The 24288-nt window shown below is 40.6% G+C and overlaps 1 protein-coding gene across 1 annotated transcript; it reads right to left on the bottom strand.

Annotated features, from left to right (window-relative positions):
- Nucleotides 1-15328: 15328 nt before the first annotated feature.
- Nucleotides 15329-24046, bottom strand: vash1 (vasohibin 1). The gene is made up of 7 exons (XM_052579809.1): nt 23045-24046; nt 20089-20177; nt 19085-19141; nt 18797-18871; nt 17078-17459; nt 15895-16004; nt 15329-15820 (listed from the first exon to the last, which is right to left on the bottom strand). The coding sequence occupies exons 1-7, from the start codon at nt 23372-23374 to the stop codon at nt 15748-15750; spliced, it is 1116 nt and encodes a 371-aa protein (XP_052435769.1). The 5' UTR covers nt 23375-24046; the 3' UTR covers nt 15329-15747.
- Nucleotides 24047-24288: the final 242 nt, after the last annotated feature.

Genomic DNA, 24288 nt, shown 5'->3' with positions numbered 1-24288 from the left:
TTGTGCAGTCAAAAATTTTGCACAGACTTACTAGAGCTCCTTATTCCACCCTTCTTAAGCAGGCAGACAATTTCAAAACGGATGAAGTTCAGAATATGTTTCGGCTCTCGGCGGAGCTTCCTGAGATGAGGGGTGTGACTGCTCAGATTGGCACTGTGGACACTACTGTGAAAGCTGTGTGTACTACAGGAAGTGTACATGTGTGCAGTGATGAGGTTTCTGCTGTTATGAGGACACATCAGCATTGGGAAGACGCTGGTACTATAAGAGCTATTTCACATGTGCAGTACTTGGAATCTCTTGTCGCAGTGGGGCAGAACCCGGTTCCCGTTTTCACTCATGATGTACTTCTTAGCAAACAAGTCAATGATGGTGTTGTTGGTCGTGTCAAGTTTTTCATTGACCGCGGTCGTCGCCCCTCTAGGCGCGAAAAAGTTCATGAATCACGTGGAACGTTAAGGATATTGAGACAGTGGGGTAAACTGACCACACGCCTGGGAATAGTGTATCGTGTGTCCAAGCACCCAGTGACCAAACAGAAGGTTTACCAATATGTTGTGCCGGAATCGCTACGAATGGCAGTATTGAAAGGCATTCATGATGACGCGGGCCATCAGGGTCAGCAGCGCTCATTGGGGTTGGCCACACAGAGGTTTTTTTGGGATACAATGGAGAAAGATGTCAAGGATTACGTACACTACTGTAAGAGATGCATTGTGAGTAAAGCCCCAGAGCCTGAGGCTAGGGCCCCATTAGTCATTTGTCGATCTCGTTTGGAGAAAACAAGAAGAGTTGATACCGAGTTCATGTGTTATTATTATTGTTTTTTTTTTTTCTCCTTGATTTCACGCTTTAAATGTCCTTGTAAAAAAAAAAAAAAAAAAAAAAAAAAAAAAAAAACACATTTATGTGTAGTCTATGACAATAGACTATTATGCAATCTTGGATGTAATTTGTCGATAAGATGTGTATATGGCATGTCTTCCTATGGTTAGGTAAAGGAGTAGCTAACCTTTGTCTTTCCTAGTCCTTCTGTGGACAGCGATAATGTTGGTAGACTTTCTTCAGTCTTCATGTTTGGGAGATACACTTGATTGCTGAGTCATCTAACTGTAGAGTTGAGTATTTTGGGCATGATTTATTTTTTTTTTTGTTTTTTTTATGTATTACTCTTTTTATGATGTTATGTAAAATCTAGTGAAATCAGTGGGGGTGAGTGTAACGAGGTTAAAATGGTTTTATTTCACAAGATTTTTCTGTTATTATACATTTAAGGCTGTTTTACTATTATTGAAACAAGTGTTTATATTCATTAAATTCATTAAAAAAGGGTCTGTAAAGAGGTGATGGTTCGACCCCCCCCCCCCCCCCCCTCCTCTTTACAACAAAGTGGTTCGGTCCAGGCAGCTATATCCGCTGTATTAATCTTTGAGCGGTCTTTTCTGCCTTTCTCCCGAACTGAGGTATGCTGTATTCTATGCTACCGATTAGTTGTTAGCATTGGTTGAAAACAAGTCACACACACGATGTTTAAGTTGTTTTTATTTATTTTATTCACAATATATTGGGAATGTTATGTTTTTTGGCAGTGTCACTGTGTAATTGAGCTGAAGCTGGCGTGACGGCCTGTAAAACAAAATATATTCTCTTATGCAGGTATGCATTGACAAAACCCTATTTTTGTCTTCCTTCGTTTTCTCCCCTTTTCTGCCTTTCTCCCGAACTGAGTGTCACTGTGTAATTGAGCTGAAGCTGGCGTGACGGCCTGTAAAACAAAATATATTCTCTTATGCAGACCCAATCTGGTGCTCTCCTGTCTTTTTTTTGCACTGAATTAACAACACAACGCAGACAGAAGAAGACGGTTACACTGGTGCCGTGACCCGTACGGGAGTGAGGTTTAGGGGGGTGAGTGTAACAGAGGCCAGAGAGCAGTGCTGTGCAGGTAAACCTCACTCCCCGATCTCAAGAGACGCACTAGCGACAGACGTTAGTGGCTGTAGCCATTTAGCCTCCTTGTTAGTGCGTCCGCCTCCCATGCCGGAAGACCCGGGTTCGAGCCCCGCTCGGAGCAAGTGCGAGGAGCGTCAGAGAGGACCCGTGTGAGAGGGGTTACACACGCACCTGGCCACCTCCTACTATTTTACCCAAGTAAGTGACTGTTGCTTTACCAATCTCGCATTTAGCCAAATCGATGGTCAAATTTTCTGCAGACGTCGACAAAATAGCTCTCGGATCTGCTGAACATGTTCTGGCCATGTTGCACTATAAAGGACAACATCATCCAAAAAGGCCTCACATGCCTCAGCCAGACATGCCAGACAGCACTGTATTTATTAATTGCTGGAACGTTGCGGAAGCATTACGCATTCTAAAAGCCATAATGTGGTAATTCAGGAAGTCGTCGGGGGTAACAAATGCAGATATTTCTCTTGCAAAAATTGCAATCTGCCAATAGCCTTTCAGCAAGTCAAATTTACTAGCAAAAACTGCAGAACACACCTGATCAATACAATCATCCAACCTGGGCAACGGGAAACAATCATGGGTTTGGATTCTGGTTCTGGATGGTAAATAGACAGGTGCAGGTGCTCAGAATTCAGGTGATTCAGATCGTTGTGATTGGGTGGTGGTGGAGCCCGGCTGATCCGTTACAAGCATATGGATGGCTCTATAGATGTCATGTTGATACATTAACCTATCAATGTGTTTTGTACGAAAAAAAAAAAAACAAAACAAAAAAACAAAAAAAACAAGAGATGGCTGCATGGCAACAAACTGAATTACATAAAGACTGGAGAAGGTATAGCAAAAAAATATATATATATTTTACTATATAAACTGAAATGCATTTTGTATGATATAAGCTATATGTGTGCAATCAGCATCAGATGATGAACTCTGAACTCTGGCTAGACTGAATGAAAATGTTCTTTCATTATGTAAAGGTCCTTTCTCACTGTAAAATCAAAGTGTTATAATTAGTAACTTACAATATTGTTATTAAATTCGACAGGTTTTTAGGTTTAGTTAATAGATTACACTAGTCTACTTTGCCCATCACCCATTATATATCAAATAACAATCTATAAATGTGCAAAATGCAATTACTTACACATATTTTACAATCCAGATATTTCCTGATTAGAAATATTTCTAATGAAAAGGGCAGGAGAATAGATTAAACAGAAGCATATATCAGTTATACAGTCATATTGTGGCTGCTGTGTCACATGACAAGCATGACGGACATAACCCCCCCCCCCCCCACCCCACCCCCATGCCCCCTCAAAAATCATGGTATGCTCCTTTTCGCATTTACCCCTTTAAGATGAATAACTATAGCCTACCTTAAAATAATTATTCTGTCTTGATTCACTCTTGGTCATGTTGTTCCAAATCCTATTTTGAGAAATATCTCAGCTTTTAGCCCACACAGTGGATCCATTTAGCACCAAAGTGGTTAAGTAACCATTTGTGTATAGCCAAATAAAGGAAGCCATATGAATTTGGAAAAAGATGAGGGTGGGTAAATGATGACATAACTTTGACTAGACTTATGTTGCATAAATAGACAGTGGCACTTGAACTTACAGCAAATGCATCTGCAAACTATTTGACATCATCTTAAGCAAATGTATACCCTGTGAACATAAAAATTGTGGTCTGTGTCACTGTGAATCAGGTTTACCAGCTCATCATGCTGTATGCACATATGCATGAAATACCTGACAGTTTTAAGAATTTAATTGAAATATTTTCCAGGAGCATCTTAGTGACACACACGAATCCAGCAGACACAAGATGATTATCAGAGAGATCCTGGAAGATGCCAGAAGTGAATACTTTGCTTCCCTCTAGTGGACAAGTTCATCACAACAGGTACGTGAGAATAGTAGGATAGACTTGCACGATTGTGAATGGTGTAATTGGCCCTCAGCATCTCCATGAGATATCTGGCTCCTTCGCTGACAGGAAGTTGTCTGTCAGCTCCAGTGTTGTGGTGTGCATGTCTTTGGTGAACGTCTGAGATCAGCTGTAGATCATCAGCGTACCAGAGACGGTCAGTCTTGCCAAGAAAGCGATGGTCATGATGGTTGAGGAAGTATCTGACAGGAATGACTCCTAGCAGCTTACAGGCCTCTAGATGCAGTTCTTCAGTGGACAGATCCTTCCTGATGAGCCTCAGCTCTGATTCTGCAGAATAACACCAGAGAAGGCTCATCACTTTAGTTTGATATAATGCTGCTGAAGGAGTAATGCATACAGGGCTGGCCAAGAGTTTATGTAATTATGATTTATTATTTTCTATATTATTATATTTATATATAATAAAATACAATGTTACCATTACTTTGCACTATTTTTTTGTTATTGTTATTATATATATATATATATATATTTAGTTGTTTTGTGTATAATGCTCCAGCAATATTGTATGTAAACAGAATAAACCACTTTAAATTGAATTGAAATCAAATTATCTTTCCTCAAGTGTGTGTTTGGAATTGAGAAGAAGAGGAATTAACACACAACAGATGTTCATTAGTCTTACACAGGTTCTGTGACAAAGCATTAATAATTACGTTATTTGTTTATTTGATATGTTGAATGCAGTTTTTTCCTACTGATTAAACTACAATCAATACAATCAATTTCAAAACAGATTTTAATTACCAAAGTGTCATTCAACCATGGCCCAATGTATTTATTAAATGTGATTAAATATTACAAATTAAATTAAATACAAATAAAATAATATGATAACGTTCATGGGTAATTAAAATACTCAATAACTAACTGAATTATGAATACAACATACTGTAATTTCAGGTCAGAGTTTGGTGTAAAGAACATGAAAGCATTGATCTATCCTTCTTTGTCTCAACGGTTCAGGTTGGTGGTGGTGTAATGGTGTGGGGTATATTTTCTTGTCACACTTTGGGCCCCTTAGTACCAATTGGGCATCGTTTAAACGCCACAGCTTACTTGAGTATTGTTGCTGACCATGTCCATCCCTTTATGACTACAGTGTACCCATCTTCTGATGGCTACTTCCAGCAGGATAATGTACCATGTCACAAAGCTCAAATCATCTCAGAATGGTTTCTTGAACATGACAATGTTCATCACTACTCAAATGGCCTCCACAGTCACCAGATGTGTGTGTATGTATGTATGTACATATATATATATATATATATACAGTATTGTTCAAAATAATAGCAGTACAATGTGACTAACCAGAATAATAAAGGTTTTTCGTATTTTTTTTATTGCTACGTGGCAAACAAGTTACCAGTAGGTTCAGTAGATTCTCAGAAAACAAATGAGACCCAGCATTCATGATATGCACGCTCTTAAGGCTGTGCAATTGGGCAATTAGTTGAATTAGTTGAAAGGGGTGTGTTCAAAAAAATAGCAGTGTGGCATTCAATCACTGAGGTCATCAATTTTGTGAAGAAACAGGTGTGAATCAGGTGGCCCCTATTTAAGGATGAAGCCAACACTTGTTGAACATGCATTTGAAAGCTGAGGAAAATGGGTCGTTCAAGACATTGTTCAGAAGAACAGCGTACTTTGATTAAAAAGTTGATTAGAGAGGGGAAAACCTATAAAGAGGTGCAAAAAATGATAGGCTGTTCAGCTAAAATGATCTCCAATGCCTTAAAATGGAGAGCAAAACCAGAGAGACGTGGAAGAAAACGGAAGACAACCATCAAAATGGATAGAAGAATAATCAGAATGGCAAAGGCTCAGCCAATGATCACCTCCAGGATGATCAAAGACAGTCTGGAGTTACCTGTAAGTACTGTGACAGTTAGAAGACGTCTGTGTGAAGCTAATCTATTTTCAAGAATCCCCCGCAAAGTCCCTCTGTTAAAAAAAAGGCATGTGCAGAAGAGGTTACAATTTGCCAAAGAACACATCAACTGGCCTAAAGAGAAATGGAGGAACATTTTGTGGACTGATGAGAGTAAAATTGTTCTTTTTGGGTCCAAGGGCCACAGGCAGTTTGTGAGACGACCCCCAAACTCTGAATTCAAGCCACAGTACACAGTGGAGACAGTGAAGCATGGAGGTGCAAGCATCATGATATGGGCATGTTTCTCCTACTATGGTGTTGGGCCTATTTATCCCATACCAGGGATCATGGATCAGTTTGCATATGTTAAAATACTTGAAGAGGTCATGTTGCCCTATGCTGAAGAGGACATGCCCTTGAAATGGTTGTTTCAACAAGACAATGACCCAAAACACACTAGTAAACGGGCAAAGTCTTGGTTCCAAACCAACAAAATTAATGTTATGGAGTGGCCAGCCCAATCTCCAGACCTTAATCCAATTGAGAACTTGTGGGGTGATATCAAAAATGCTGTTTCTGAAGCAAAACCAAGAAATGTGAATGAATTGTGGAATGTTGTTAAAGAATCATGGAGTGGAATAACAGCTGAGAGGTGCCACAAGTTGGTTGACTCCATGCCACACAGATGTCAAGCAGTTTTAAAAAACTGTGGTCATACAACTAAATATTAGTTTAGTGATTCACAGGATTGCTAAATCCCAGAAAAAAAAAATGTTTGTACAAAATAGTTTTGAGTTTGTACAGTCAAAGGTAGACACTGCTATTTTTTTGAACACACCCCTTTCAACTAATTGCCCAATTGCACAGCCTTAAGAGCGTGCATATCATGAATGCTGGGTCTTGTTTGTTTTCTGACAATCTACTGAACCTACTGGTAACTTGTTTGCCACGTAGCAATAAAAAATATACTAAAAACCTTGATTATTCTGGTTAGTCACATTGTACTGCTATTATTTTGAACAATACTGTATATGTGTGTGTGTGTGTGTGTGTGTGTGTGTGTGTGTGCGTGCATTTGTGTGTAGGCTATATTGTATTCCACCAAAAGAATATAATACATTTATATAGCTTTTATTAATTTATTTTATTATTTTGGTGGAACAGGGAAGGCCATAGCAATTCAGGAAGTTAAAACCACAAGTTAAAATATTGGCAACATAATTTAACACAGTATAATGCAATTAAGATTGTTGTTAAACCATTTAGGGGGAAAGTGCTCAAGTGGCGCTTGTAAAAATATAAAAGCGGTAGGTTTCACCGTGGCAGCAGTCGCGGCAGCGCTCGTGTGAAGCCTCCTCGTGATGGGTGTAAAGACAATCAACTCTACCGGTGCGACTCCACTGAGCAAGGACACCGACAGGGCACTTGAGTATTGTTTTTCTCCTCTTTCTTTACTTTTTGTATAGCTTGTTCTCAAATACTTATTTAGGTCACTTGTAGTCACTATGTGCTTTCAGATCTCTACTATCACAACTAACATTTGGAGAGCACGTAATGTCCATCGAAGGAAGGGCTATCCGACAAATCTACGGCCTGTCCCTTTGACCTCAACTACTACGCTCTCTATTCCAGTTGGTCTCTGGAATTGCCAGTCTGCAGTTAACAAAGCAGACTTAATTTCTTCTATTGCTACTCATTCCGTTCACAACCTCATGTCCCTAACTGAGACTTGGATCAAACCTGCCATACTGCCACCCCTGCAGCCCTCTCCACTAATTTCACTTGTTCCCACACTCCTCTTACCACTGGGTGGGGTGGAGGTAAGGGTCTCCTTATATCAAAAGAATGGAAATTTGATCTTCAGCCATCACCTACAGGTAATGGTTCATTTGAACCACATGCCATTACTGTAACCCACCCTGTTAAAATCCACTTTGTGGTCATTTATCGTCCCCCAGGTCAATTGGGAAACTTCTTGGAGGAGTTGGATGTGCTGCTATCAAACTTTCCTGAAGATGGTACTCCTCTGGTACTGCTTGGAGACTTCAACATCCACCTAGATAAACCCCAGGCTGCTGACTTCAAAACTCTGCTCGCCTCATTTGATCTCAAGCTAGTGTCCACTACAGCGACTCACAAATCAGGCAACCAACTGGACCTCATCTACACACGCTGTTGCTCTGTGGACACCTCTTCAGTTGCTCCACTGCACACCTCAGACCACTTCCTCATTACTGCTAACCTAGCACTTACTCCTGAAGTGGCACACACTCCAACGCAGGTCACCTTTTGACAGAACCTATGCTCACTCTCTCCATCTCGCCTATCTTCTATGGTTTCATCCTCACTTCCTTCACTCTCTCAGTTTTCAGCTCTGGACACAAACAGTGGACAACACTGGACACTATTTGCTGCACTCTAACCTCTTTCTTGGACAACTTTTGCCCACTATCGTCAAGACCAGCACACACCACCCCATCTGCCACCTGGCTGTCCAAGGTTCCCCCTCAAGGGAACTTCGAACTGCGTCCTCTGAAGGGACACTATGGGGAACACCTCGTCGTGACCCGTGTCTGAAGCATACTTTGAAAAAACGCCAACTCGTTGGCCGGTGACAGCGTCTGACGTCACTACCGGCGCGACTATAAATAAGCGTCCGGAGAGCACGTCATTTATCTTCTTCGTCTTCATTTGACTGTTTTGTTTGAAGTGTGCGTTTGAGAAACGACCACGGTAAGAGCGATCTTTACTTTTGTTATCATGGCTTCCACTAGCAAGGCGTTTAGACAGTGCGTGCATCCGTGTCAGCGTTATTTGACACCGGATGACACACACAGTCTTTGCGTTTTTTGTTTGGGCGAAGAGCACGTGCGCGATGTCCTTGAGGGGGCGATTTGCGTGCACTGTGAGCGTTTTTCCATGAAAAAGCTCCGTTCTCGTTTGTCTCTCTTTTCGAGGAAAGAGGGACAGCCATCTGTCTCCCGCGGCTCAGGACCCGCCGCTGTTGAGGCACGGAGGAGAATGAGCTCGTGGGGATCACAGGTGGACCTCGTTGAAGAGTTTAGAGAGGGACTTTCTCTTTCTCGCTCTTCGGCGGCGGACGAGAATGAACTTCAGGAGGAAGACGTGTTATCATTAACCCTTTCTGATACTGAAGTTAGTGCTCTGCTGGGTTCTACCCAGGAAGAGCAGGAGATGTCTGAGGATGGCGAAGAAGCTGAGGCTGAGCCTTCTCAATCCTCCTGCCCTGCGTATGAGGAGCTGTTAGAGGTTATGGATCGTGCCACAGCAAAGTTAAACTTGCCATGGAAACGTACCAGCAAAATAACGCCGCGAGGTCGCCTTGATGAGCGTTATTTATCTGACCATAGCCCTCCAGCCCAGGTGAGCCTTCCATTCTTGCCTGATTTACATGCGGAAATCGAGAAAGAATGGAAGAGGCCATTTTCTTCTCGCATCCATCGGTTTCAGCATACGAGTTATGCTAACATCGAGGGCATGCGCGAAAATGGCTATGAGAAGATGCCCCCTGTAGAAGAGACGCTGGCTAGCTATCTCTCTGTGGGGGAAACATCCTCTCTTAAATCTCCCTCTTTGCCATCTAAGCCCCTCCAGGATACATCCCGTTTAAATGGCAAAGCATACGCAGCAGCAGGTCAGGCTGTGGCTTCATTGCACACTATGGCGGTGCTTCAGGCTTACCAGGCTGACCTGCTGAGGGACCTGGATAAAGGCGAGGGCCTTTCAGCTGATCAGGTGGCCGAGCTGCGCCGCACCACAGACCTCTCTCTCCGTGCTACCAAGCAGGCCGCCTCCGCCATGGGTAGGTCTATGGCTGCCATGGTAGTAACGGAGAGACATCTGTGGGTGAACCTGGCAGACATCGGGAAGAAAGAAAGGGGCTTTCTTCTCGATGCTCCGGTCTCGCCTTCTGAGCTTTTCGGTACCTCCGTCGAGATGGTGGTTGAAAAGTTCAGGGAGGCAAGGGCGCGCTCAGCTGCTTTTAAAACCTTCATTCCACGAAGGTCCAGGTCCGAGCCCGAACAACATAGGGGTCCTGGCCCGTCTCGTTCTGAGGATCAAAGACGGGCGCAGAAGGCTAGTGTCGCGGCTCGCGCTCCTCCCCCGCCTATGGGCAGGGGCAAGAGGAATCATGGGTCGCGAGGAGGTAAGCAGGACCTGAGGGATGTGATTCAGACGAGGCAGCGTTCTCGTCCGAATCAGAGCGATACCTAGAGAGAACAGTAACTGTTTTTTATGTTTAACTTCTGCTCTTTTCCTCCCTTGCCTGAATTCCCCTGCGACCACCAGCTCTCCACCTGATCGAGGTTAGGTGGGGGAGAATTTCTCTCATAACAGTCTCATATGCTGGACCTATGATGTTTTTTGGTTGGTTCTATATTCATAGTAACCACCTTACTGATGGTCCGGACTATAAGGAGGCGCCCTGTGAGCAGGATTCCACTACAGGAGGATGGGTGAGTATGTAACCCTTTTTCTGTATATACTTATGAGTTGAATTGCTGGTGGTCATATGTCTACTAACTTTCTAAGTGAGTCTCTTTTACAGTGCTCAGTCATGGCATCTACTAACACCCGTCAGCACCGTCCTTCCGGCCTCGTGCTCTGGTATTAGGCGGCCGAGATCACGGGCTTCTGTGGGAGCCTCGCTGATCATCAGAACTGGCACGGCACTGCAGGAGATTTCATGATGGCCAGGTCACCCTGAGGGGCCTCCTGACCGCTTATATAAACACCTCTGCGATGCTTAGGAACCTGTAGGTACGCACGCTACATTCTGTGTACTTCTTAAAGTGGTAAGTGTGCACGCAAGTCTCTGCACATTTTTCTAAAATCCTGTATGGTAAGGGTTACGCGCTCAGCTTCGTTCCCTTTTCGAGATGTTTAGACTTTGGTTCCTTTGGCTCTTTTCAGCCGGAGTGCATTTGTTTACACTCAAGCATTGCTTCCCTCATCAAGGGATATTGGAGCGGTTCTCGCAGTAATTTTAACCACGGGCCCCTTTTTCCAAAAAAGAAGGGTCACGTGTTATTACGCTACTCTGAATTCAGAGTTCCTCTCGTTTGACGGTGTTCTCTGCTTTCCCCCTTCAGAGTGCCAGGAGAACCCCTCCCTAGAACAGTATTTTAAAATCCATACTATGGTAAGTGTGCACGTGTATTCTTTGCACACTTTCTGAAATCCACTCTGTGGTAAGTTCGCACGCTAAGGCTCTGCGTTCTTTCTAAAAATCCTTTATGGTAAGGGCTTCGCGCGGTGGCTTCGTGCCCTTTCTTGAGTTGGTGTAAAGCCCCGTTCATCTTGGGCGCCACTCCATTCAGGTATCCTTGAATACCTATCTAGCAGGGGTTTGCTACCAGGGTTCTGTTGAGACAGCTCCTTCGAAAAATTTTTGCAAGAGCAAGCGGTAGCCCCTGTGTGACAGGCAAGACCTTGTATAATACTGGTTTCTTAGCCGTATCCCTTTAAAGGAATCCTTCCTATTCCAAGCCTTTAAGCTCTACCCCGGGTCGAGGCCCTGATCAATTAAATTGGGTATGTAGCTTAGGCCTTTGGCCGTAAGGGATAGTGTCACAGACAGCTGTCTAAACGTCCTAGGGGCAACTCCCATAAGAATGGTAGAGTTGGTACTTAGTGTTCGCCATGGTCTGGCCTGCGCTCCCCTCAGCATGGCGGCGTGGGTATACTGTTCCCCATAGTGTCCCTTCAGAGGACGCAGTTCGAAGTTCCCTTGAGGGGGAACGTCTCAGGTTACGAATGTAACCATGGTTCCCTGAGAGGGAACGAGACACTGCGTCCTCTAGATCCCTTGCCATGCTTCGGACGCAAGCTTCACGAAGAAGATAAATGACGTGCTCTCCGGTTGCTTATTTATAGTCGCGCCGGTAGTGACGTCAGACGCTGTCACCGGCCAACGAGTTGGCGTTTTTTCAAAGTATGCTTCAGACACGGGTCACGACGAGGTGTTCCCCATAGTGTCCCTTCAGAGGACGCAGTGTCTCGTTCCCTCTCAGGGAACCATGGTTACATTCGTAACCTGAGACGTTCTCCGTGAACATCGCTCTAAACTCAGGGCTGCAGAGAGGAAATGGCATAAATCAAGAAACTCTACAGACCTCAGTGTGTATCAGTCTCTCCTCTCTTCCTTCTCTGCAAAGGTCTTAACAGCTAAAACATCCTATTACCACAACAAAATTAACAGCTGCTGTGACGCTCGGACACTATTCAAGACTTTCTCTTCTCTTCTTAATTTGCCTCCACCTCCTCCTCCATCGACTCTTACAGCTGATGACTTTGCAGTTTTCTTCACAAATAAGACAAGAACCATCAGTGACAAATTTTCCACACCACAAACTGAGGATAACTTCACAATGACCAATGCACACTCTCTCTCCTCCTCTCCACTCTCAGAGATGCACGTTTCCAAACTTATCCTGTCCAATCATCCTACTACTTGTCCACTTGATCCGATCCCCACTCACCTCCTTCAAGCGATCCCTTCTTCAGTCATACCTTCACTTACTCACGTTATCATCTCCTCTCTTCAATCTGGAACATTTCCCTCAGCATTTAAGCAGGCTCGGGTAAGCCCACTGCTCAAGAAACCATCTCTAAATCCAGTGCTTCTAGAAAACTACAGACCGGTATCCCTTCTTCCATTCATTGCAAAGACACTTGAGTGAGCTGTGTTCAACCATCTCTCTATGTTCCTTGTTCAGAACAACCTCCTGGACAGCAACCAATCTGGCTTCAAAATTGGCCACTCAACTGAGACTGCTCTGCTCTCGGTTACTGAAGCCCTGCAACTAGCAAGAGCAGCTTCCAAATCCTAAGTACTCATCTAACTGGAGCTGTCCCAGATTTTATTGTCAACCCTCAGAAAGTTTGGCATCTCCGGAACTGCACTCCTGTGGTTTAAGTCCTACCTCTCTGACAGATCCTTCAGTGTGTCTCGGAGGGGTGATGTTTCTAAGTCACAACAACTTGCAACTGGGGTTCCTCAAGGCTCAGTACATGGACCACTTCTCTTCTCCATCTACATGATGTCATTAGTAATTGTTATTCAGAAGCATGGCTTTTCTTATCACTGCTACGCTGATGACTCCCAACTCTATCTCTCATTCCAACCAGATGACCCGACAGTAGCTGCTCATTTCAGCCTGTCTGAGTGACATTTCTAGCTGGATGAATGACCATCACCTTTAGCTCAACCTTACTAAGACAGAACTCCTGGTGGTTCCAGCTAACCCATCGTTTAATCACAACTTCTTTATACAGTTGGGTTGGTCAACCATAACTCCTTCCAGGACAGCCAGAAACCTAGGAGTTGTGATGGATCATTAGTTAAGCTTCACAGACCATATTGCTACAACCCGGTCCTGCAGATTTGCCTTATACAACATTAGGAAGATTAGACCCTTCCTGTCAGAGAAGCCACCCAACTTCTTGTCAAAGCTATTGTTTCCTTCCAGACTGGACTATTGTAACGCTCTCCTGGCGGGCCTTCCTGCATGTGCTATCAAGCCTCTGCAAATGATCCAGAATGCAGCAGCGAGGGTTGTCTTTAATCTCCGTTATATCTCTTAATATTATTTAATAAAACTTAACTGACATGAACTACTGTATTTATATTAACACGTTAACAAAGATTAATAAATACTTAAATTTATGGCTCATTGTTAAAGCATTAACTAATGGAACCTTACTGTAAAGTGCTTGCATGTATTTATTAAATTAAAAAATGTAACATTGATGAATATGTTACTATTTTTGTGACGTATGCTTGTAATATTTTGTATGTTTTAGCACTTTAATCTGGAGTATCAGAAGTAAGATGTAACACGACAGAAACATGTTTCTTGTTTGACAAAAACAATTTATAGGCAATTTATTGTACATTTCAGTTTCAAGTGTCACAAAAGAGCCAGTGAGTGTTTGAAAGACATTCAGTGCCGTGACGTCAGAGTGAAAAATCAACAACAGCAACATCTGTTAATCACACACAGTTAGTGAATCATGTGGCAGGATGCAGTTCTAATGAAGAACCTTTAACAGCACCAGCATCAGTGTCTTCTGCACACATCAGAATCACACTAGTGCACTTCATAGTGTCTCACAACAAGTGTGTGTCTACTGTAGGAGAACATCTGCTAATGAAACAGACTGTTACATGTCTACACCACGCTACTCCTAAAGTCAACATGAAATGATGCTCACAGTCACAACACATTACGAGGTATTCAACAGAGAAATCAATGAATGATAGTTGGTTGGTCATTATGAGAACGTGACATCAGGGGAGAAGCATGACATATTTTGATGAAAGATTATAAAGACAAACATTTAGGCTATTTCTCTAGCAAATGATACAATGATGAAATATTTAAGGGCAGGAACATGAATTCAAGTCAATTTCATCTTGACTTTAAAAACTTGGATGTGTATAATTGAGCATCCAGTCTTTCAAAAGTTAAAAACATTTCTAAACCTACAGGGAGCGAGGGCTGCATTCATAACTACTGAACCCTGTATATTCTGATCTGCAACATCATTTACATACACGCATGTCCATTAAAGCGGTATCATGATCAGTACTAAAGCCATCAGATTCACCAGTGGGAGTGCTTTTCCTCTTTCAAAGCCAAATATTTGCTCTGTTGTAGTTCAGGCTGGAATCACTCATGAAACCTGATGACTAAATAAGAAATGTCTATACTATAAGTGTCGCTAAGTGCAAAAAGTGTGTCGGGGGGATTGCAACACTGCAAAAAAAAAAATTATATATCTTCTGTATTTTTGTCTTGTTTTCCAGTGCAAGTATCTAAATATTCAAATATCAAGATGCGTGTACAAGGCTCGAAAATTAACTTTTTTTACTTGTTAGCACTGGTGCTCCCAACTTTAAAGATTTCGAAGCACCCACCAAAAATGAATGAGCACCACAACTACAAATTATATATTAACGAGCCTTGGTATACTCTAGAAACTAAATGAAACTGAGTCTTAACTCTGCGCATCAAAAAGAAGTGAGTTTGTTCAAAACAAACACATATTTGCCAGCACGCTCAGAAAAATAAACTGCATTAAAAGGGGAAGCTAGAAAATTTTATTTTTTGTTCTGTTTTCCATTAAAATGATCTAAAGATTTTTCGGTAGCACTTTATTTTACAGTCCTGTTCCTCATGTACATACTTATGTACTTATTATAGTAATTACAATAACCATGTAATAATTAGGTATTTAACCTGAACCTACCCCTAAACCTAACCCTACCCCATGTAGTTACCTTGTGTTACCAGAACTTTCTTAGATAAATACACTGTAAGTACACTATAAGTACATTATAGTACACATACTGTAAAATAAAGTGCAACCCATTTTTCTATCAAGAAATATTTACTAGAGGCTAAAAACAATAAAACTAAACATTTGACACCAGTGACACATATTTTTTACTTGTTTCCAGCAAATATTTACTACCCCCCCCCCCCCCCCCCCCCCCCCCCCCCCAAAAGAAAACAAGACTCAAAATTAAGTTGTTTTGCTTCAAAAGAAAAAGTATCTTGAATGATTTAGAAATGTAAAGACTATACCGGAAAACAAGACAAAAACACTGAGCCAGAAAATCATTGCAGTCCAAAAACTGATCCAAGGCCCCAAAAATGGACTACAGGCTATCCTCTAGTAGAGTTAAAGGTTAACTTGCATTGTATTTACAGATTAAATATGAAAAGTATTGAAATGAATATAAATATGATGCATTGTTCCTAATGTGGCTATTCTACTGAATGAATGATTAGAGAAGGTGTTCATGTCTACCCTTATAAGTGAACACATTCTCTGTGTAGCATGATACGTCTTCAAGTGAACACACATCTTCATCCTCTCACGGCTGTTTCGGCCTTTGTCTCTTCATTCTCTCAGACCCTGATCTGGTATCCGTTCACATCAGCCGCGGGCCCTGCCGGCCCGGCCCGCTTCTCCACTGATGACCTGTAAAACAGCACCACCTTTTTGTCAGATGTTGTGTTGTAACTGTATCAGTGTTCTGTTTGATCTGTAAGTACCGTCTGTCGCTTTGGCTGTTCTTGCGCATCGGACTGCATGGGGTCCTCAGAGGAGATCCCATATCCTTCTTCCTGTCTTTAGGCGGTGATGGTGGAGCAGCTTTACCAATCTGAAACACAGACCTCAGTCAACCACTAAACTCAATGCATGTGGTGTGATTATCAACATAAGACATGAAACCTTCTGGTTATTTGAAATGGAACAGTTTATTGAACCTTTAGACAATAATAAAAAATAAAAAAAAATCCATCTTCATGTGTTGTTTGTTTTAGTATCACATTTGATCCATCAGGCATTTATGGGTCATATAGTCTGATACAATGAAAATATGGAGAAGAAAAAAACAGGATGAAAATAAATATGCAATTTAGTAAATTGAGATTAAATTTTGATGCTTACAATGTAAATCAATGAGATCTTTATAACAGTACAGCAAATACTGACATAAAATGATCTAAATATCAGTGGTCACACTATATCTCCAATAAAAAGATGATTGAAAGATGAAGAAATAAACACCCCTCAAAAGATGTGAGATGTTTTGGAGGCTTGGGAAGATCCAGTGAAAGTAAATCTTCAAACAAAATGGCAGTGGGATGTCCTGGTTGTGTTTGGAAGGAGGTAGATTAGCACCAAATTAAACATTAGCGTAAAATGTTTATGCTACCTGGCAGATATCACTAGTGTCACTAAATAAGTGTACAAATCTTGTCTAGTAATACTTTATTTTAGTGCTGCCTTTGACACCAAAGATTATGCCATTTTCTTGGACAGATTAGAGAAATACATTTTGCTTTTGTGGACAAGAATTAAGAAGTTTGCATGATCGCCTGCCACTTTTTTTTACAAGAGGAACAGTCAAATCTAATGCAAAATGAGTATGGAATGCCACAAGGCTCTGTGTTGGATCCATTTTGCATTTAGACAACCTAGAGAAGTACGATAAAAGTGTTTGAGAAACCTGTTTGTAAATAATAATTTTTGCAATTCCATTTGGTGCAGCACACCTTCACCTTTACATTTGCTGAAAGCATGTCATTTCTGAGACACATTTCTCTGATACCGGTCAGGTAAATTTTATGTGAGGTATTCCTTACAAAATTACTGATAGCACCTTTGTTTCTACACACAATTTGGTACTGTCAGCAGTATTATGATTTAACCTAGGTGTATCATCCGTACCTTCAACCTCATATCCCGAGTGTGTCTCTCCAACTCTTTCCTCAGCTCTTCTTTGGACAGCTTGTCCACATCCAGCACCGAATGCTTCCACTCAATCTGCTCCACACTGTGTGGGTCGTGTGACACATAATGACCGATCTTGACCTTGCACAGTGTGTGCCAGTACCTCCGATAAGCCACCTGGAACTCTTGAAGGAGGTCTGTGAGTGTTTTGTACTCCAGCGGTTTGTACATCAAATCCTCGCGGCGACTGATGCCCAGAGCACCAAAGCGACCGCCGCTGTGGACACCCAGCACAATGTGACGAAAATGACTCCCTGAGAATTGCGTTTTAAAGCTGAGAGGAAACCGCTCGACGGTCGGCATGCTGTTGGTGAGGTAACTGAAGCATCAGCTGTGTTAAGGGAGTCAGTGGTAATATATACAACAGACAGCTGTGTAGAGAGGGAGTGTTAAAGTCAGCATGAAATGAAAAACTACTTTCTAAATTCATGCTGATGTCAATGAGAAAGATTTATCCATACGTTTCATTTAAAAATAAAACAAGCTTTCCATCAGTGTCCAATTACAAATTAATAAACATTTTAGGCTACATTGTTTTCATATTTAAGAACTATCTAATCAAAATCTTTTTTTTTTTTCACCTTTTGTTTTATCTAGTTTAGTTTTTATTTTGTCTTTACCATTTAAGACGGTCTGACAGAGCACTTTTCTGGACCCAGCAGGCAATAATCTTAAAAATCTGTCTAAGCCCTTAATTCTGGACATCTCCAGGACACCCAAGAAATCCTTCTTTGTCACTAAAATGTTTAGAAGATTACTGAAAGAATGAACTGGATTCGGAACTTATTTTGATCAACAAGTAAACATAAGTTAATTATAGATCCATCTCAAATTTTCCATTTATGTCATATATTTTTAGTTTAGATCCGAATTTAGCCATAGCACAATGACTGAACTTATCAGAGTTAATTTTATATCCTGATTGGGGTTTCATCTAATTTCTTATACTATTCAATCGCTGCCTTTAACACCAAAGATCATGCCATTCTCTTGGACAGATTAGAGTATTATATTAACATTTGTGAACAAGCATTAAGATGTTTGTATTATTGCTACCACTTTTTGTGGAAAATGAACTGTCAAAACTAACACAAATTAAATATGGAGTGCCACAAGGCTCTGTATTAGGTCCTCTGTTGTTTTCATTTCATGAAAATGGGATTTTAATGGAAAACAACTCTATATTTATTCAGTGGCTCTGTATTTACTACACATACTAGAATTTAGTTGAGTGTATTCTGAATAAAAATACATATAAACATGTAAAACATATTAACATTATTGTCCAAAAAAAAGAAAAAAGAAGAAGAAATAAATCCATAAGACCAGACGATTGCAATGCATTACTTGCTGAATGTCCTTTAGTAATAAACAAGATCAGCTGGTTGAAAATGCTACAGCAAAAGCTTCTATCAAAACCAAAATATAATTTGATAATTTCACTTTGATCCGAACACTTTAAGCAGCATTTTCAGTCCAGATTGTTTCTGAATGACACATCTGAAGCAGCTGTTATTGAATGATGGAGAAGTTCAAAGCTAGCCTGAACCAACCACAAACACAACTTGTATGAGTGCAGCTATTACACTTTTCATATGCACAATGTATATGTTATTAAAATTTTAATATTTTCAATCCAGTTCAAGTAAAGGATACATTCCGAGGATAACGGCTTCCAAACATTTAATTGGTAGAGATTCTCTTGTCATTTCCTTGGCAATGTCCATCAGTCTGAAAAACACATTGTAGATAATTATGCAACAAGAGTCTGTTTGCAAATTATATTTTTAAAAGATGAAAATTAATTAAAAGGTCTATTAATAATAATAATAATAATAATAATAATAATTGAAAGTACTGAATTTCGTAAGCTAACAGCAGGAGTTTGCTTTAATTGAAGGATAAAGCTTTATGAAAGTAGACAGATGTGTGGACGGGTCTTACGCTGTGAGTGGCCTGATCTTCTTGATCTCAAAAAACTGTGTTCCAGTGTGATTGTATCTGACAGACAACGTTAAGCACAGAACACTGTCAGGAGAAAAACAATGCACTATATAAAGTCAGCCAATATATCAAAGTTTACAGAAAATAACCTATATTATGAGTGAAATATATCATGAGAATTTCTGAATACATATACAGAGAAAAATGTCATGTAACAAATCATTGTGTCAAACATTGGCCAAACCAACAGCACACACAATGTTTCATTGTTCTTGACATTTTCTGATATTTCAGCTGTCATCATCATCAGAGTGAAAAACACTGAGCTCTTGTGGCCTAAATTCCATCTGCCTACAACATGACAATAAGCTGAAATCACTCGAAAAAATGTAATGGACAACAATCGCCAAACCCAAAGTCTCTGTTCACTGAAAACATGTGTTTTTGCTGTCAAATCTTGTCTGATTGTGATCAAGTAAAGGTCAGAATAAGGTCAGTAATATCTCCAGATGAACTCTTACTGGACTGAAGCAGCTCAGCTTTACTGGATTCTCCATCAATCATGTTTTAGAGTCTCAAATCTGATCCTCAGGATCTTTTGAGGAGCGTTTGTTTCCAGAAGCTTTACTTTCACTGTTCCTCAACAGAGGAATGATAAATAAACTAGTTTATTAAAAGAAATGTCATGTTTTTTGAATCATGACTTCCTGACGAGTTATATTTTATGCTTTTAACTTTTTTCTTTGTTCTTTTTGGAGTTTGGTATCATAAACCACCAAACTAGTTTGGGCGAACTATTTCTTTAAAATGATCTACAGCATTAGTTCATGCTGACCGATTCCTGACCAGTGTTCATGATAGAGTCTGGACCAGTGTGATAGATTCTACTCCAGTAATGAACAATTTACCGACATTATAAAGTTCATTCAGCATACAGTAACAATGAGGAACAACGTCAGCACATCGATGTCTCTCCTGACAGACGAGCGAGAAAGAAAGGATACTGCAAGTCCCTGATGTATCTCTGTATGGCTTCCAGACGCTGGGGAATACTGCTGTTGGGCTGGAATGTAGGCACACTTGGTACTGGTATCTACAGGGTTAAAGAAGAGTTAACAGCTGGACAGAGACATCACGTCATGTTAATTAACGACAGACCATGATATATAGTCCAAGCTGATCAGTCCTCGATTCAGTGTGAAACGATGGTAATAGACTATATAGGAGTCAAAAGCTGTTTTTCACGGTGATGCCATAGAATAACTATTTTTAGTTCCCCAAACAACCTTTAAAAACCACTTATTTCTTAGTGTGAAAATCCTTTTTGTGCAATGGAAAGATTCCATGGATGTAAAAGGTGTTTCATGGATTCAAAAATTGCCAATAAAGAAACTTTTATATTTAGAGTGTTTATATATCAGCGGAGCAGTAACAGTCTGGATCTGGGTTCGGCTGAACTCAATGGATATTGATTAGATGCATCTGCTCTGATCATTCCACAGGGGACGAATTAAAGAAATAAAGCCAGTAAGACAGACGGAAAGCAGTCTTCAAACTGCTGGGATATATCACTGATAGCACTAATAGAGTGCTGCAGGGATGAGGTATTTTTATAGACCAAAACCCAGAAATGAGTTCTAATTTTAGCACTTCTGGGTCCATCGTCCTTAAGTTGATTCGTTTTTTTTTTTTTTTTTTTAAATAGGTTATGGGTTAAATGCCTTAAATACGGTCTGTGGTGAACATAAACTCAAGATATTTTCATGTTTTATTCCACAACATTAAATACCTAAGTAAAAACCCCTTGAAGTGACTAACAAGTATCTAAATGGGACAGGAAGGGATCAGGACATTAGTCTTCTATATAACATTAGTCTTGGACACTGACTTGTACTTCGGCTTCAAAATTCATAAAGGTTGTGCTTATTCATGAAGATTGTGATCAACAAACTTTAGTTGTAGGGTGATGTGAACTTCATCATCGCCGCAGAGCTGTAATGTAAGAGTTAGAATAGGATCATGAATCACAGATGTCTTGGTATTTATTGCATCTCTTTTGCTTCAATGACAGCACCGAAGCTTCTTAAGCAAAACCTCATCGTATCCTTTGTCTGAAATATTTCTAAAACTTTTTCAATGAGGTCTGGCCCTGAGAAAAACATCTTAAAGTTGAATTCAGTTACGTAACGAGTTTTTTTTGTTTTCGATTTGTTTTATTTCGTTAAGTAGTCATTTAAACCTTTGTATAGACACATTTATTATGTCTGTGAGGCATGCATTCACTGAGTTTCGGTTCATTTATTTACTCCTGTTAAAGAAGAGCCGCATAAAGTGCATCATGTTTGTTTTCTTTATTTTATAAAAGCACAACTTTTTGCTGATGTTGTGAGTGCACACAAATAAAAGTAGACCCTTTGCATTTACAAATGATGCATTACTCTTACCTTAATGAGCAAAAACGACAATGTATTTACTGAAAAATAATGCAAGTGATCATGCTGGTGTCTCCATGTCCTGAAGCGTCTATTGGCGTCTAAGCACACATTTATCTGGGTCTAACGTTTAAACATTGTTATATGCTTGAACTTTATATTTATACATTTTATTTTAGGCAAGTCGTGATGATTTGAAAGGCTAAACTGATCAAACATAAGCTCACTATCTGCCGCTGGTTGCTTGGTCGTTATAAAAAAATTTAAATAAAAAATAAATAAAAAGTAAAAAAAATATATATGCTCCAAACGTTTTTTTCCCTCCTTAAATTAACTTAATAAAAAAAAATAATAAAAAAATGAAATTAAGCATAATCACTTTGCTATTACATCCAAAACTGAAGTATTTTAATAGCTGAAACTGTAGTATATGCTGTTTAGGCAGTGTTTAGCTGTTCAAATCGGACACTAGAGCATCCCTTCATTCACACACAGTGAAGATCTGATCAGAATCAGTGGAGATGGGCCAAGTCTGGAAGATTGTGCTGCTAGAGAGAGTGTGGCCAGCTGGTTTAACTTTTGTTCTGGTGCACCTAAGAAAAAGGCTCACCAGTGCAAAATGTTAGATGGCATTTTATTATTCTTTTTTTTTTTTTTTCTGACCTTCGATGATCCAGTTCAACCATACTAATAAGCAAAAATGTGCTTGTATTGTGTAAATGTATTTGTGTTTGATTTGAGTTATGACTGAATATTGTTGAACTTTGTTCTCCTGCATCGTATTCTTCACGTGATTAGTTTAAGCAGCGTGATCTACTGTTCAGTTTCCTTCAGCCTGAGGCACATTCACTTCACTTTTTATGTGAAAAGGTTTTTATTTGTAGAAGAAGAACTTTTTATATTAGAAACAAAAAAGCAAGCCCTGCCCAGATTTAATAAGTAACTCAAAAGTAACTAGCACATTACTTTCCATAAAAAGTAAGTAACGTAATTAGTTACTTCTTTTAGGGAGTAATTAATATTGTAACATTACTTTAAAAGAAAATTTTCCCAAGACCTACAGATCTATGTTCTTTATTAATACTTAAAGTGCTCTATTTTCAAATACTAATTTTATACTTCGTATGCTAAAAATTATTCTTTATTAAACTTCAGAATATCTCAACTTTGCTATTTCAGGAAACAGTGAATATGCACTAAAATGCGCTTTTAACATACTATCTCTTTATTTAAAAAAAAAATGAATAAATAGTCACCACTGAAAGATGGTTTCTACAAGCAGTTATTAATTACATGTTTTAAATACAGAGATAGTGACACATTTTAGTTCATATTCATGGTGTCCCCAAATAGCAGAGTTGAGATGTTGTTAAGAAGTACTAAAGAATAATTTTTTGCATACTAATTACAAAGTTAATGAGTGAAACCAGAGCACTTTATGTGCATTATTTTTTGTTTTAACAAGGGAAAGGTCCCCCAGAAGAACACCCACCGGGTGTTTGTTCAGGTTTCTCATGTGAAGCTGTACCTTGGGGAGGTCGCTGGTTCCCCGTATCCTCCTGGCCACTGCTTCTCCATCCGGGTGGATGCGGGCCACGTGCCGCCACATCTGCTCCCAGGTCTCCTCGTTTATGGGCAGACCCCCCCTGTTAATAATGAACGGTATCCCACCATCCCTCAGGTCTTCTCCTTCGTCCTCCTGCTCCTCGTCTCGCTCCAGACTGAGAGCAGTCCGCAGCATCCTCAGTCCAACAGAAGAGCACGGCTGACTCAAACAAGTCCTGATTCCTGGGTTCTTCTGGATGATCCTCCTCGGAGAGGAGCCGTGATGGACGGTCCCGCAGCAGGACACCGGCATGGACAGCCCACAACCTGGCCAGAGATAGAAATTCTAGGACCTTCTTAAAAGCACGATTAGGAAATTGCTGTGGGCCCCTAGAAACCCCTGGGCCCCTTCTGACCTCTGGGTCCAGTAGAGCCACGGCCCTCGGGGGGATGGCTGGGGTGTCCGGACTCAATCTGACCCCCAGCCGCAGCTCTGTCAACATATATCAAGCAGCATACTAGTTCTGACAGCATGCAGAGCAAACACAACACGTTATAAAGCACGTATCTTCTGATCACAGCTTACAGTAGCACCAGACTGACTCCCCTCTGATTTATACACAAACAGCGTGTCAGATCACAAACAAACAGCATTTGATCTTAGATTATACATTTAAATGTAACACGCGACCGCGGAGAACACAGAAGTCACGTGGACGCGTTTAAATCAGGTATAAGTGACGAAAACGAGCGGTTTTACAGACAATGAGAGGACAGCCGCTCCTCTGACGTCACCGGACCGCCGGCCGCGCGCTCGCTGTCAGTCACGCGCTTATTAAACACGGTGCGATGGAGTGCAGTGGTTTTCCGTGTCCAGCTTTATTTTGTCTCGGTGTAGGGTCCGAGCCATCGCCCTGCCGAGTCACAGATCCCGTTATACGACGCTGATTGTGATGCCCGAATCATAAACGACTCGTTCTTATGAACAGAATCATTTTAAAGACCCGATCGAATCGATTCGCGAAGCGTTTGTAGAACACCGGACTGTACGAGTTTGTATTAAGGGTAAAACTGAGATTGGACCGGACTGGAGCAATAGTATTATATGTTACAGTAATGTTACAGAAGAAATAGCATTATTTTAACCTGCTGTTTATTACTGATGTAAATGTATTAATAATAAAGGTTGATACAACAGTTGATGCAGCTATTACTTCTAATAATTTA

This window comes from Carassius gibelio, chromosome B17 (assembly GCF_023724105.1).
Source record: "Carassius gibelio isolate Cgi1373 ecotype wild population from Czech Republic chromosome B17, carGib1.2-hapl.c, whole genome shotgun sequence".
NCBI lineage: Eukaryota > Metazoa > Chordata > Actinopteri > Cypriniformes > Cyprinidae > Carassius > Carassius gibelio.
This window is presented reverse-complemented; position numbering and strand designations above follow the sequence as displayed.